General features: G+C 48.4%; 8 protein-coding genes across 8 annotated transcripts; 1 reads left to right on the forward strand and 7 right to left on the reverse strand.

Moving 5' to 3' along the window:
• Positions 1–387: 387 nt before the first annotated feature.
• Positions 388–1,146, reverse strand: PFICI_09746 (uncharacterized protein; the record flags this gene model as incomplete). Its single annotated transcript, XM_007838327.1, has 2 exons — positions 388–630; positions 1,042–1,146. 2 exons carry the CDS (start codon positions 1,144–1,146, stop codon positions 388–390), a joined length of 348 nt encoding a protein of 115 aa, XP_007836518.1.
• A 734-nt stretch (positions 1,147–1,880) lies between these two features.
• On the reverse strand, positions 1,881–3,359 carry PFICI_09747 (uncharacterized protein; the record flags this gene model as incomplete). The annotated part of the gene is made up of 1 exon (XM_007838328.1): positions 1,881–3,359. One exon carries the CDS (start codon positions 3,357–3,359, stop codon positions 1,881–1,883), a length of 1,479 nt encoding a protein of 492 aa, XP_007836519.1.
• A 385-nt stretch (positions 3,360–3,744) lies between these two features.
• PFICI_09748 (uncharacterized protein) lies at positions 3,745–4,191 on the reverse strand (the record flags this gene model as incomplete). The annotated part of the gene is made up of 1 exon (XM_007838329.1): positions 3,745–4,191. One exon carries the CDS (start codon positions 4,189–4,191, stop codon positions 3,745–3,747), a length of 447 nt encoding a protein of 148 aa, XP_007836520.1.
• A 449-nt stretch (positions 4,192–4,640) lies between these two features.
• On the reverse strand, positions 4,641–6,109 carry PFICI_09749 (uncharacterized protein; the record flags this gene model as incomplete). Its single annotated transcript, XM_007838330.1, has 4 exons — positions 4,641–4,810; positions 4,870–5,190; positions 5,245–5,768; positions 5,964–6,109. The coding sequence occupies 4 exons, from the start codon at positions 6,107–6,109 to the stop codon at positions 4,641–4,643; spliced, it is 1,161 nt and encodes a 386-aa protein (XP_007836521.1).
• A 395-nt stretch (positions 6,110–6,504) lies between these two features.
• Positions 6,505–8,244, reverse strand: PFICI_09750 (uncharacterized protein; the record flags this gene model as incomplete). The annotated part of the gene is made up of 1 exon (XM_007838331.1): positions 6,505–8,244. One exon carries the CDS (start codon positions 8,242–8,244, stop codon positions 6,505–6,507), a length of 1,740 nt encoding a protein of 579 aa, XP_007836522.1.
• A 929-nt stretch (positions 8,245–9,173) lies between these two features.
• PFICI_09751 (uncharacterized protein) lies at positions 9,174–11,249 on the reverse strand (the record flags this gene model as incomplete). The annotated part of the gene is made up of 8 exons (XM_007838332.1): positions 9,174–9,303; positions 9,358–9,713; positions 9,782–9,840; positions 9,893–10,077; positions 10,137–10,425; positions 10,495–10,716; positions 10,796–10,956; positions 11,023–11,249. The coding sequence occupies 8 exons, from the start codon at positions 11,247–11,249 to the stop codon at positions 9,174–9,176; spliced, it is 1,629 nt and encodes a 542-aa protein (XP_007836523.1).
• Positions 11,250–12,789: 1,540 nt separating this feature from the next.
• Positions 12,790–13,610, forward strand: PFICI_09752 (uncharacterized protein; the record flags this gene model as incomplete). The annotated part of the gene is made up of 3 exons (XM_007838333.1): positions 12,790–12,890; positions 12,956–13,192; positions 13,250–13,610. 3 exons carry the CDS (start codon positions 12,790–12,792, stop codon positions 13,608–13,610), a joined length of 699 nt encoding a protein of 232 aa, XP_007836524.1.
• A 359-nt stretch (positions 13,611–13,969) lies between these two features.
• Positions 13,970–14,386, reverse strand: PFICI_09753 (uncharacterized protein; the record flags this gene model as incomplete). Its single annotated transcript, XM_007838334.1, has 1 exon — positions 13,970–14,386. One exon carries the CDS (start codon positions 14,384–14,386, stop codon positions 13,970–13,972), a length of 417 nt encoding a protein of 138 aa, XP_007836525.1.
• Positions 14,387–14,694: the final 308 nt, after the last annotated feature.

Consider the following 14,694-nt stretch of genomic DNA (forward strand, 5'->3'; position numbering starts at 1 on the left):
GGGGGGGGGGGAACACGGATGGGAGTAAGCCTGGCTATCTAACCAATAGAAATGCTGATCCAAGGGAAACACATTGTGACTCTGTAGCAAGCAAAACTGCAGTGCCGAACGGGCTTTGGAAGCGATTCTTCTACATTGGGAAATGCAATCGAGTCCTTCAGTAGTATCCTAGGGACATATATACCATCCTGCAGGTGGGTGCAATATGAACCCTTATATATGTGGCACTGGAGAAATAGGCAGTCTGGCTGGTCTCGCACACAGCATACACCGGAGTTTGCATTAGTCATGATTCCGTACAGGCAGTCGAACAGTATCCAGAATTGACACGGTATTGCATTTTAATAAATTGGGCTAATACCTCCCTACATCCACGATCTTCACTCATCAGAGGGTACTTGTAGCCCGCGGCTCAAAGAAAACCGTCAAAACACCAGTGGGACCACCTTCAATGGTCAGGGTGCCTTTGGCATATGACTTGAGCGCCGCGTGGGCCTCACACTCGTCGTCATAGTATTTCATGTCGTCCATGCTGGCGAACTCGGTCTTGCTGACCACGGTGAAGCCCTGGGATCGCTGGTCCTTTTCAGCGATACCGGCGGTGAGAGAAAGTATGTACGGCTTTCCATTCTGTATTGCAATGTTAGCTGGGTCCTCAGATGTACCTCAGTTCATCTGCCTGGGGAGTCAATTGATCGCGAGTCATGGTTTAATGATAGATCACAATTGGGCATTGCAAAGCTGTGTTTACTGGGAGAACAGAGAAGAAATGGGGACAAAACTGCCCCGCATCTGCCCCGCGTTGTTCCTGTCAGCGCTTCGGCAAAGGGAACCAAAGCCACTGTGAGCTTCAGCTAGCTAGCTGGTGTGGGTTGCTCAAGGCAGCCAAATTTCGAGAAACGCGGGGCAACCTTTTTATCACCCAACCACTAATAAGCCACTCCGACAGAGGCTGATGGTGTACGGGAATAACTCGTTTGTTGTGTAATCAGGAGAAGGAAACTAGGAACTGGACCCTCATGGCAGAAGAAAAGAACGCACCTTTTGTTGGTTCTTGGACAAAGTCTTGTACGCCTCAATCAACTTTTGCTGGTCCTCAGGGACAGGCAGCTTGAACATTGTAACTCGGTGAATGCGTCCGGCCATTTTTGATGCAACTCTAGAAATTCGACCTCGCTTGCCAAGTGAAGATAACTTTTCCGATAGGACCCCAATGGGATGATGCAAGTATATCTGGATAGGGGGAAAAAAAGAAAAGAGAGAATAGATGAAAACAAGAGGGCTAGCGTCGGGACCCTCGCTCGTGGGCATGCCATTCTTATTACTATTTATATATGCCGCAGACGCCCAAAAGTTCCGTGGACATCCGTCGCTGGCGGCCTTCCGAATGCAGCCCCGATCCGCTGGTGTCCCGGTGACAGGGCGAGACCACACTCCTGCTGACCGGCCTGATTCTTAGTAGGTTTACGCTTCCAGAGGCGCGGATCTTGAAGAAATAGCCTATCTACTATTCACTGTATTGTTTGAAATATCAGATCACCTTTCTCACTCGTCCCCGAAGCCCGATTGCAGGAACCCCCGTAAAGCACAGTCAGACCGGAAATCCCCAGTGATCCGGCCCAGTACCTAATGGCTCCTATGGTCAGTCTCAAGACATGCCTTGGCAAGCTGGACAGCTTTCAACTGTGAATGACGTCGCATGCTCATGCAGATTCAGAAATGCCAAGTATGACCGTCGTGTTTTACACTCTATGTACCTCGTATATATAAATTCATTCAATAGATCTTCTTCAGATCATGTGTACAATTCCAAACATTGCTTTCTATAGATACATAATTCTGCAGCGCTTATTGCAGATACGTCAAAAACATTCAGCATCTTACTCAACAGGGCTGACATGAATCTGCCAGATCTTGCTCATATCCTCTGGTAGTTTTCTCGTCTCATGATTGTATCGAGGGTGGCTAACGCGTTGGCTCAAAACTCCACTTAGCTTGCCGTCCACCAGGTATGATAGGAAGTCCTTGGATGTCTGCACGTATTGCATCAGGCCCTCTTTCACGTCGACAGTTGCTCCCGTCGTCCAGCTGAGTAATAGAGGTTCAATGAGTGGCGCATCCGTAACAGTGGGGTGCGTCGTCCCCTTGGCTGTCATGAACCATCCTGCCTTCTTGTTGCCGTGTTGCTTGTCGACAATGCCCTCCACAATTTCCTTGACCGTGTCAAAGTGCGGCCGTCCGAAGAAGATGGAGCGCTTCGACGACCACGACTGAGAGTGGACAACTAGCAGCGGAACATCAATGTTTGCGTTCAGCGGCCCAGAACTTTTGCCAGGGTCGAGCGCAATGCCACCCACAAAGGGACGCAAGTCATTCGGTGCACCCTTGAGCGCCTGCATTGCGAGTGTTGCGCCATATGAATGGCCAGCCATTATGACCTGGTCAAAATTGAGGCGATGGCGCCAGTACACAAGCGTGTCGCCTTCTTTCCGCGCATTAGCCCGATGGACGTCTTGTCCATCACCATTGTTAATGGCGCGCAAGACACGAACCGTCTCTTCCACCTCGGCCTGGCGAAGGGCGAGTTGCACTCTCTTGAGTTCCTCGGTCTCTGGCACCGGGTCCAATGCATCGGCTGGTGCATGAAAGACCGTCTTCTGCGTACCGTCTGCCTTATAGACAATGGTACCAGGCCCGCTGCCGTCTCTGTGCTCGACGGCTGCTACAACATAGCCGCGGGAGGCAAGCTCGCCGAGGTAGTGCGTATAGCTTGTGCGACCTGAAGCCATGCCATGCGAGAAGACGATGACAGGGAATTGCTCTTTTTGTGCCTCCTTTTGCTCGCTTCCTACCAACACAGCCTGGCCCTCTTCCTCTCTAATCACATCTCTTTTTCCGTGCTCGCTGGCGCCATGTATCGGGACATCGACCTGGGCTGGAATCGTGGTAGATCCGACAAGCGACCATAATCCACCTTCGAACAGCTTATTCGTAATCCATGTGCTAATGCCTGCGAATCGGGCGTAGCCCTCGGCGTAGAGTTTCCCTGATTCTGGAATCCAATTGTGTTTTGGTCTCTTGCTGTGTACACCCTTTTCGGCTGGGTAGAAGATGCTAAACATGACCGTCTCGAGCTCGAATGCCGGTTCACCCGTCTCCTTGTGTACGGCATCACTGAATTTGCGCGGGTGGACCGCTGGGATTTCGATATCGACCGTTCCGACATCGTAGGGGCCCGAATAGGCCGGGAGAGAGTCGGAGAGAAGAGGCTGGCCAGATAGCCAGCGTTTGGCGCCGTACATTGCGATGAAGGTGACAAGAAGGTAGCGGATAGCGAGGCGAGGCGTTAGACGTGCCATTGCTGTGGGTTGACTAAGTACCTAGATAATTGCAGGGGATAGATAGCTATAAATGGGGTTGCTATTGTGACGTTGGATCGTCACTCTGACATGTTGACCCAGTCTTGCCAGTTGTAAAAGAGTCCCTTATTTGTTCAATGCAGGGACAAGTTCCATGATTTGTAGTCCCGTCAAATGATGGGACTGGCGCTCCTTTGTGTCAGCGTCCTCAGCTTGTTTCCATCTGCTTGAAGTGAAAGCTAATGTACCGCGAACTAGAAGCTGAGCACTAATAACGTCATTGATGAGACGGGTGGCCCCACTAGAGCTGATGTCAAAGCTTGGCTTACATACCCGATCCCACTTTCTAGAAGACATCTCGACGGTTCCTCGACTAGGTGCAAGTCTAATTTTGCTGGACATTGTTGACTTTGACAGGGCATACAGGGGCTGTATCTCGTCGATTTGGTTCAACTTCCTTTTGGCTGTTTGTGGAGTAGCCATGACGCCTAAGGAAACGCGAGACCCATGTTTGACCGACGCGTGGAGGGTGTTCGGATGGACAGCCTTGCTCGAGTATCTCATTGGCAGCGTAAATGACCAATTCCATGCGTACAGGGAGATTCAAGCTAAACATTCGATCAATGTATTCGCAAATGTCCCTCTCTTCACTCGGTGACAGCCTCTGGTTGCCCGTTTGCCCAGGTCCTGCTGGTTTCTTGGCTCGGTCGAGGCGTGAACGCAGAGTCTGACGAGCTACTCCGTACTCACGCGCAACCCTGCTCATATTCGCCGAAGGATGGGTCTGTATATGAAGAACCGCTGCCTCGAGGTTGCTGTTCTTCTTGGTCATGTTGAATCGACGTGTTTAGCGTTAAAGGAGTTTCGTCTGACGCAGCACACCCTTTGGGATTTTAGAGGGAGTTTGGGGACTCGGGATCCCGTTTGAGTGAAACTGTGGGGATATCTGCGCTGTAAACATTGCTGGAGCCAATGCTGAGTGCAAACTGCCAACGTCCTAAGCTGTAGAGCTGTCCATTGGGTGAGGAGAGGCGCAGATAATATTAAAACGAAAACATGTAGACCTTGCCGGCTTACTGCATCTCTTACGCCGTAAAGATTATCCAATGGTTGATGCAACCGAAGGAGAGCACCGCTAACTCGAGTACACTGCATACTACTCCAATGTCCCACTAAGGTAGCCCGCTATCACTTGAACTGTGTACCACCTACTTGAATTACAAATCATACACCTCTTATCATCTAAATCTCTAAAATCCTCGGCCTTCTATTCTTCGATCCTCACTCTGGGTGTTCTGAAACCCGAGGCATCAGGAACCAGAGAACACACATTCCTCCGAGCAGTGCAATCATAATCGGCTGTAAAACGCCAACACCCTTTGCAGAAGCAATCGCCCCGGTCATGAAGGGGAAGGCAGCGGAACCTGCCTGGCCAATAGTGGCAGTCAAACCTGACGCGTATTAGCAGAATTCCCATCAGCTCTTCAGCTCATCGTCTCGTCGCCCGTACCAACTGCTGCGACGTGTAATTCCTTTGGAAGTAACTTGATCAATACCGAGATACCAACGGGAAAGAATGGCGCAATGATGAATCCCAACAAACTGACGACGACGGCACTCGCAATGATATTTGGCACCAGCCAGAACAGCAGCTGCAGCGCGATGGCGATGGCAATGTAGACAAATATCATGCGTCGTTCCCCGAGTATGTTGGTTATGTCCGCCAAAACTACACGTCCCAGCGCCAGACCTCCCCAAAATCCGGATGCAACGTAGCCAACGGAGCTCGGCTCGCCATTTCGGACTGATATCAAGAACTCGACGACATATCCTGATCAGTATTAGTCATGGCAAAGACTTCCAACTTCTGCAGAGGCAAACCAACCTCCAGCAGTGATCTCAGCACCAACGTAGAGGAAGAAGAACCCGCTCAATACCCACACAGGTCGTTGCGTCAATGCTGTCCACAGCTCCTTGCTAGGACTATCCGTTGACTTTGAAGGTTGCACTTTCAAGAGACTGGGCCAAAACGCCCAGATAATCACGACCAGATTGGCACTGGCAAGGCCAAGGAGAATTATAAAATAATAGTGCCAGTGTGGTGTTCTTGAAGCAATCGCAGTCGCAGCCAAGGGGCTTACAAGAGCTCCAACGCCAAATATGGCATGAAGTATGCCCAGCCATCGATATGCATTGTCCAGATTGGCGACAAAGGCATTGGACTGAGCGTCTTGATACGCAACGCCGAGACCAGAAAAGAAGAAGGAGCAGGCAAAGAGCGGAAATGGTGGTTTCCAAAGCACTAATGCATAAGCCAATATCTGACTGATTGAACCGACGACAAGAGTGCCACCGATTCCGAGACGAGCGCTGATGTGGACATTGGTAAAGGCTCCAGCAAGCCGGCCACTGAAATTGACGAGGTAGATGATTGCCACAAAAAGGAGTCCTACATCATATGCTGGCTGGAGATAGGGTATAAGTGCTCCAGTTGCTGCACCTGTTTCGGGACCAAGTCAGCCTGGGCTTGTGAGAATAGAAACATTACTCCAGAAGGGACAGGGGTCATAAGGTGCAGTTTAGAGAAATTCTTGTTCGAGAAACTTGCCATTCATTCCTGCAAGAAACTGGACAGCATTTGCAGCAGCAATCTTGGCCTTGGAGCTTTTGGCGCTGATTCCATCAAACGCATGTGGCGCCTGATCGGCAGGGCTCTGAACCTCTGTTTCTTGGATCCCTCGCAGCTCCATTACTCTATACCACTCTACTAGGTTAGGTCAATGTAACACACCAACACAACAGACGGAAGTAAAATTCAAACTGGAGCAATAGTAAATTCCGGCAAACAATCACCAGTAAACTGACCGGCGCTTGTATGCCGAGGGAGACCTGTCTAACTTTGCTACACTTAGCAGTAACCCAAGCACCTTCTACATCACCAGTTTCGGAATAGCTGGCATGACAACTCCCGATATAGCTAGGACATTTTTAATAATACCTCTCCTAGGACGAAGTTCACATGAGCCAAAACCCTTAATTGCAACCTTTGGATACTGGTTTCAGTTCACTATATGAATGGGGTTATCTTCATTGATTTTCAAGTTGTAAATCCACGTGAATATTGTGTCGTAGTATTATAGACTGGCTACATGGTGAGACTTTGTAGTAAGTCTACAAAGTCAAAGAAACTTCGTTTATAGAATCTTTCATACGTTGTCCGGTTTACACCTTGAAGTCCAAATTGTGTCGACTTGTAACCGAATTCATTATTGTCAACGAAACTCCACGCAATCGCCCCAATAACGTTGACACCATCGTAATCGCGGACGTCAATCAAGCCCTGGACAAAGTTTCTGTAGTACAGGGTGCGCTCAATGTCGTATCTCTGCTGATCCATAGTCATTTCGCTTTCCCTTACCCGGGGCAGACCAAATTCGGCCACGAGGATGCCCGAGGGGTGAAAGTTGTCCCAAATGTACTTCATTTGTTGGCGTACGTACTCTGGCGCATTGTAAGGGTACGACTGAGAAGGACCGCCAATGAGCCAACCGTCCGGTCGAACATAGGTCAGTTGTGCGCAAGAGGGAAAATTCGGGTGCGACGCGTTGGCCACACAAGCCTCGATGCCACCCTCGGGCGCCGTGGCAAATTGCGCACTATACGGGTCGATGGAGAGAAAGTCGAGGGTCCCGTTGATATATGCAAGCTGCTCCTCTGTAAACGCCGTCAAATTCATTCCCGGTGTCTGCAGCATACTCTCTGGGATCTGCTGCCCGAGAAAGATGGGGTTGCACATGATTTTCCAGACCATATCCTGGTACCGAGTGGCCGCAGCTACATCTGTGGCGTTCTCCGGTCCGTGCAGCGGATATGCCATATTATTTGCAAACTTGATGGTTACTTGTGCAGTACCATTCAAGGTCTCCTTGTACCAATGATACACCTGCGCATGCGCCATTGTGATTCGGTTGATGGTCTGGTATTCTGAAAAGAGGTATTCAAAGCCAATATTTGGTTCATTGAATGTAACCCATATAGGTATCCGATCAGAGTAATGCGTCATGACCACCTGTGCATAGTAAAGGAAATGCTGCATCATTTCGTCGTCATCAAAATTAACGAGTGCCGGCGTATCGAAGTGCCATAATTCTGCCACGGGCGTGATGCCATTTTCCAGACAAAAGTCAATGAGGTCGCTGTAATGGTCGAGACCCTGCTGGTTGACAGGCGACCCTGAGACTCCGAACGGAAGAATCCTGCTCCACGAAATGGAAAATGTGTAGTAAGGAACTCCCATGGCCGCTAGTCGAAGAATGTCCTGTTTGTAAAGAAAATAATTCATAGTCTGCGCGACGCCATCGTCCTGCCCCTCGACATTTGGCAAAGCACCTGTGCCGTCGGCTGGCAAGGCAGGGCCTCGACCTTCGGAATACAGCGCCCCCTCGACTTGCCATGCGCTACCCGAAAAACCCCATATGAAATCATTGGGAAGCTTGCCGCGAAGGGGGCCAAGGCCAAGCGATGGGGGATAGTAGAGTTCGGATGACGGGACGGGCGTAGGACTAACAGTCGTTGTAAAGGGCAGTGACTCGCTGGTGAATGTAAGATTCACAGACCTCCACAGAGCATTATATGCCCCATTACCGTAGGTCCCATCGTCTGTAGTGGTAGCTGTAGGTTGGTACGAGTAGGTTGTATATGTGATGTTGGGCAGCAGTTTGGATACAGCACTCGAGGGTTCCGGTCCGAAAGGAGTTGGTTGAATCAGGGGGCTTGCTATCGGCGTCGCTATCCTCTCAGTAAACACGCTGGTGTAGGAGAATGATGCATAAACGCGCATGAACACCGAGAAGATCGAGAAAAGTAGTGCTAGATAGGACAGCATGGCTGTATGTTTTCTCACTCGTCTCTCCTAGTGGCGAAGATTATTTCACGATTGTGATTTACTCTTGTCAGATTATAAGGACTCTTAAATGGGAGACGGCCCAACTACTTTTTGCAACCATCTCGGGAGGCCGACAAGAGACGGCCCCATCGGCTCGGTATCTTTGAGGTTCACCGACTTCTTCATCATCAGGGGTTGCTCTTTTCCTTGATTTTAGTTTCAATGGATCGAAGGCAAACACCTGGACCTTTGCCAAGGCCTTTGCCAGGATTTCTATGCTTTCACCTGCATGTTCGACCCGGCCGGAAGACTGGAATAACACGAAATCCAGAGTGCACGTAGTTCATGTTGATAGAAATCGAGGTTCAGCCGCGATTTTGCCGAGCACGAGGGACACTACAGACAGTGCGAACCTATGTCGCGGAATGTGGAGGATTTTTCCTGCATGTGCATGGACTTGGGTCGTATTGATGGTTCATGATGATGAGCTGTATCGATACCGGATTCAGTTTGATCATGAGGCACATCCTAATTTCAAACAAGCTAGACAAGGCTTTAAGCATTGGGGAAATTGAAGCCAAACCATGGATGAAATGTCGTTGGCAAGATATCGGCTATGCTCAATAGTCACCCCGGCACACTCGAGGTATCTTTCTAATGTGGTCATCCAACTTAGTAGACTAATCAGAATCGAGGCAAATAGCAAGAGGGTCGGATTTTGAGGATCCAGGTACTGTCCCCTGGGCTTTTTTTCAGCAAGCCTGGTGACCATGTACGGCTGGTACTAATTGTACACCAATTGAGACATAAAAATGTATAGTATTTTCGGAGATTCCACCCACCGAGCAGAACTGTAGGTAGTAGTATGTCCACTGTATATACCAGGATCAAGGTCACCTCTTGTAGCTTCCGCTTCTTCAAGCCCTCGATCAAGCTTCTTCAGCCTCCAGCCGCCCATTTAAGAACTCCCAATCAATGTGTGGCCCTTCAAACTTCCTACGCACCGTAATCCAAAGTCCAGCAATTAGGATAGTCAAGACGAATAGCACTGCACAAACGCTATACAAGCAATTAGTATTAGGACGAAGCAAGGCGGGGGAAAAAAGTACTTACTAATTCATGTTTCCTGCAGTCACTGGTAATGTGCTTGGAAAGCAAATGAAGATTCCAATGACCGTAACCCAGAGAGGTGACCAGGCGTTACATATGTAGCCGAATTTGCCCAGGTTGAACTGCCTCGCGGCAGGTAGTGTGCTTCGGCCGTGGAAAAGTGTGATTGCTTGTGGTACAACATAGGATATGTTGACGGCCAGCACCGCAGTTGTGATGATGGAGTTGAAGGCAGAAGTACTCGCCAGATACAACACGCCATAAATGATACAAAACACGACGGACAGAAAGGTTGTCCTCACGGGAAATCCTCGAATGGGATCAATGTAGTTCCAATACTCTGAAAACGGCAGGCCATGCTAGCAATAAGTTTTAGCTGAGGTTGAGGATGAATCAGGAAGGGTCTCGGTCAGCAAGAAACACTTACATCTCGAGAAAATGCCCACGTTAAGCGTCCACAAGTGATCCACTGACTCGGCATACAAGCTTCCTAAAGGTTAGAAGAATCCCATTTTACAACTACTGAGCCCCGACTTACTGTAAAACAAAACTGTAAGGATGCCTTGCAACCCAAGAGCGGCGGATTGACTTCCTGTGGCTTGATAGAATGCTTCCAGACTAGGTAGTCGAGCCGATCTCACAGCATCGATATCTTGAATAACAAACATCATCGCGACTATGAACGGTACAGCTGTTGCAAGACCGATGACCATTGTGAGATTCCTGGTACCTTTAGTGACCTAGCTTTGGAGTGTAATACAAACAGGACTGGGTCAGCTTACATGGCACGGGGAATCTCTTTGCCTGGATTGTTCATCTCTTCAGCAATGTGGATGACGGCATCGAGACTTGCAAAGGCGTACATTGCGTTGCCTATGCTCATCATCCAAGCGGTCCCCGAGGACCAGCCACTGACACCATCAAAGAGCAGAATGTCCCCAGCAGGCCTGTACTCCTTGCACATTGCGAGTATTACAACCGTTACAACGACGAAACCCAAAACCGAAAGCGTTAGACACATCTGGGTCCAGTAATTGAGATAACGTTGAGGTATCGTAAAGATTGGAATGACTGTATGTCATGCGTTAGAGCGACTCAAAAGCAGCTGCTTTTCTGCGGTGCCTCCAAACATATACGTACGGGTGATAAATATGAGTGCGATATACATCAGATACGAGTGCCATGTTTGAGGCTCGTAATCAGGGTCGATAAACACGATCATACCTATGATCGACTGGACATTGTTGGAGATGCCGGAAGCTGTAATAACCCACCAACCAGCAACGCTGAGCATACCCACTGAAAAGGCTGCAAAGTTTCGACGTCGTTCCGGCGCGAGGATATACGTGAAATGGTATTGACCTAGGGTTTATATATTAGTTAGTCAATGATTGAGTTGTATTTTTCTTGCGGGTTTTCAATGCCCAAGAATCAACATTACCTCCTGAAGATGGAAACGACGACGCCTGTTCAGCCAGACCCAGAGTGATGAGCCATTGTACGAAACATGCCACAATCAAACCAAATACAGTAGTTTGTGGTCCACCATACAGCATGCTTTGTCCAAAACAACTGGCGTATGATAGCCATGAATTCGTAATGCTAATAATTCTTGTCAATAACTGTTGCTCCTAGACAGTTATAAGCTAGGACTCCCAAGCAACATACCTAAAACCCAGCCCAAGTGTTCCAAATAGATCGAAAGTGCGCTTGAGAACTGGCGTATGACCTTGAGCAAGCAATATGCCATCATCCAGTGGGAGGATATCCCCTTTGCTCTGGGATAATTGTGTATCTTCCCTTGTCATTCCATTGGCCTCGCAGTTGTCTGCAACCTTGCACTTGACTGATGGTGCCCGGGACGACGATGGTTGAGGATCCGATCTTTCAGCCATGTTTACAAAAGGTTGAAGAATGAGCTTTCGATTTAGTGCCAAGATAATTAGCTGCACAACTCATATATATGGAAAGGGGGCTCGAGGTCTCGTTATAGGAAATTCGGTGCCTTGGGATGGAGCCATCTCGTTTTGCATATTGTCTGATGCCAGCAGCTGGTTTGCGGGGAATCTGGGGTAAGCAGGTGCCATTCAATCTTGCTTATCATTCCCGCTCGGAGCTAGGGAAGCTAAATTGGATCTCAATATGACTCGATACAGAGATTCTGGCGATGTAAGCCCGGCATCAAGAAGATAAGGACATGCTCGGACGGTTGTACCCGGGATAATTGATATGCTGTTATCTAATTTTGTGTCAAATTCGTATATGTCAGTATCGATGCTTTTCGCCTCTGCGTCAATGGCTTCATGCTCTAATATCTGACTACCAATTTGGTTGCTGAAAAGAGTCAAGTAGAATAGGACTCCATTTGGCCATCTATCAAGGCTACTGAGAGCTCTACGACAATGAGATACGTTTGCGTTTCTAGGCATAATTCCTCAGTTGTACCACAATATCGCCTGGCTCAAGATATATAGCTTGATGCGAAGCCTCTAAAAGAATAAACATGCACCTTTCTGTCTGTGTACTCAAACGCAACTGATGGACAATTAAAGATATCAATTATGCCAGCACACATCTTACAGCGGCAAAATTATGCAAATACTTCGGGGATGGAATAATAGACACTCTACATGTAACATACTGGTCAAATACGAATTCACCAACCAATATGTGGTCGTAGTGGGGGACAACATTGACTTTCAGTGTAGCTATATCATGATATTCTTTGTAGGTAGATAGGCATATGATCTTATTGCAACACTGTACGATTCATTCAAATATCCCAGAGAGCTTCAGGTATAAATATACTCACCCACATGATATGTGAATTGTGCTTCTGTGCAGATTGCCAGTATTTAGTGTTATCTCGAAACTTCTGCTCTCATGTCTCCTCAGTCTCAGCTTTGATATTGGAAACAAGGCATAATGGAGCAATTGGAATCAGACAATTAATTGGCATTGGTCAAGCTCAAGTTTATTCATTCGCATAAATCTGCTAATGCAAATGTCTGGAGATGTTCAATTCGAGTTAGTAATTAGTGCCGAGTCCGCTGTCGTGCTGAATCAGTACCTCAGGTACATGAGTACAGTACTGGGTACACACATAGATGCTCTTCCATCGTTGATATGCGCTAATTTAGCTGAGCGGAGAACGTTTGTGTATAACCTCTTTCGTAACATCACCATATTGGGCAAGGCGCATTCCCACGTGTCGTAGAACAAAATACTATATTCGAACTAGCGCGGAGCAGTGCCATGCAGCATGCTTCTTTTCTCGGCTGTACTTAGGGTAGGTAGAGATCTAGGTAGCTGGGACTGTTCCGATAAGATTCTGATGCCGTCACGCCGAACTTCCTTGGGATCAAATTTATCAGATCTGTACTTGCCCTGCACTCCAACCATTGGAACACGTTACTATCTCCAAATTTTGAAATCATGGCCAAGACACAGAAAGATGAGCAAATCATTCAAATTGCTTCTACGCTCCAGGAAACGCCATGGTGCGATGAGTACGAGAATATGATCTCCGGGATGCTGTGAGTACAGGTTTCTTGGTCGGTGCCAATATTTCTTTGCTGGTCCGCTTCTGACATTTGTATAGCTACAACCCATTGCATCCCAAGTTGCTCGACGGCCGACACAGGGCGCGATGCCTCTCGCACAAATTCAACACAATTGACCCAAACTCTGGAAATTATCAAGAAGTCGAACAAATTCGTGCCGATCTGCTTAAACAAATGCTTGGTCGAGTTGGATCAGGCACTTTCATCGAGCCTCCATTCATGCCCGACTATGGCTGCAACGTCATCTTTGGACAAAACTGTTTTGCTAATTTTGGGTAAGATGGAGAAAATTTGTTGGGCTGTTTATGTACGATCTCTAACAATGATGATAGCTTGACGATTCTCGACACCAGTTTGGTCATCATCGGAGACCGGGTGCAATTTGGGCCCAACGTCAGTATCTACAGTGCCGGCCACGAAACGAGTGTTCTCTCCAGAATCAAATTCGTCGAGTTCGGTCACCCCATAAGAATCGAGGACGACTGCTGGATCGGAGGAGGTGTAACCATTCTTCCCAACGTCACGATTGGGCGTGGTAGCACCGTAGGTGCGGGCGCGATTGTCACCAAGAGTATTCCGCCGTATTCGGTTGCCCTGGGAGCTCCGGCTCGTGTAGTCAAGACTCTGCCATCTGTCGAGGAGGAGTTGGCCGATCCCAACAACCCATTTAGAAATATGCCAGACAGACAATAAGACTGGAAAACTCAGACTGGCCCAATGGCCAATGATATGGCTCAATAAAGGCACACAGTCTTGCGCATAAAACTTGAATAGAATACTCTTTGTGCACACCATTTACTCCCGGTCTTTTCTAAGACAGAACGCCTATCTGTTGATGCTTTAATTCGTCACTCTTAATGATGGCTCTGTGACACGTAAGTGATTTCACATATGCTAGACACGGGTAGTAGCTCAGGCTACGTCCAAAGACTCGCCACACATTGGAGTGGCTTGTATGATCTCAGATGGAAGCAAGTTTAAAGACTACAGGTAGAAATTACCATGTCCGTCTCTCAATTGATATTGGATTGCTACGCTTGAACCATTATTCTTCAGGTATAAATTGCTGCCTCTGCCTGTACTTCTACATGGACACCTTCGTTGGCCAGGGCCTTAACAACCACCGAAGTCCACGTTGGAGAGTGGCCGGGGTACCTCTTCTTGAAGATATCAACCAGCGTCTTTTCGTCCTCGGCCCTAATGTAGTAGGCGACGAGTTTGTGGGCATCTTGTAAGCCCCGCGGTGCGCCAGCATTGCAGAGGGCAGCGTCGAGACAGTCGAAGACGGCGTTGAACTCGGCTTCGACGGAACTCGTCACCAACTGGCCAGTCTTCAGGTCCACGCCAACGTGACCAGTGGTTATGATGAGGTATCCACTGAGCGGTACGGTGGCGGTGGTGGCCATGGCTGGGCGGAGCATATCTCCTACTGGACCGGGAAGCCATTGATAGCGGGTGGCCGGTGGCATATTGTCCATCGCTGGAGACTGGTGAGACCTGGAGGTGTGCAGTAGAACAATGAAATGGACTTTCTTGATATTGATGATAGATGAATGTGTGGCGGTTACGCTGCCGTCCAGATGGTGGGATTTGTAATGAAGACAATTAACAACCTAGCACAGTTGACATGATTTGTTTGGAGGTTTCGCGTCAAGGCCCAGATTGTTCATATACCAGCCAAGGGAATACTTCTCAAATTGAATGAGGGGCTTCTCGTATGGTCTGATCTGAATCCTGATAGACTAATCCTATTCTATTATGTGCAAATACCTAGAAG

This window comes from Pestalotiopsis fici (genome assembly GCF_000516985.1).
Source record: "Pestalotiopsis fici W106-1 unplaced genomic scaffold PFICI_Scf_7, whole genome shotgun sequence".
Taxonomy (NCBI): domain Eukaryota; kingdom Fungi; phylum Ascomycota; class Sordariomycetes; order Amphisphaeriales; family Sporocadaceae; genus Pestalotiopsis; species Pestalotiopsis fici.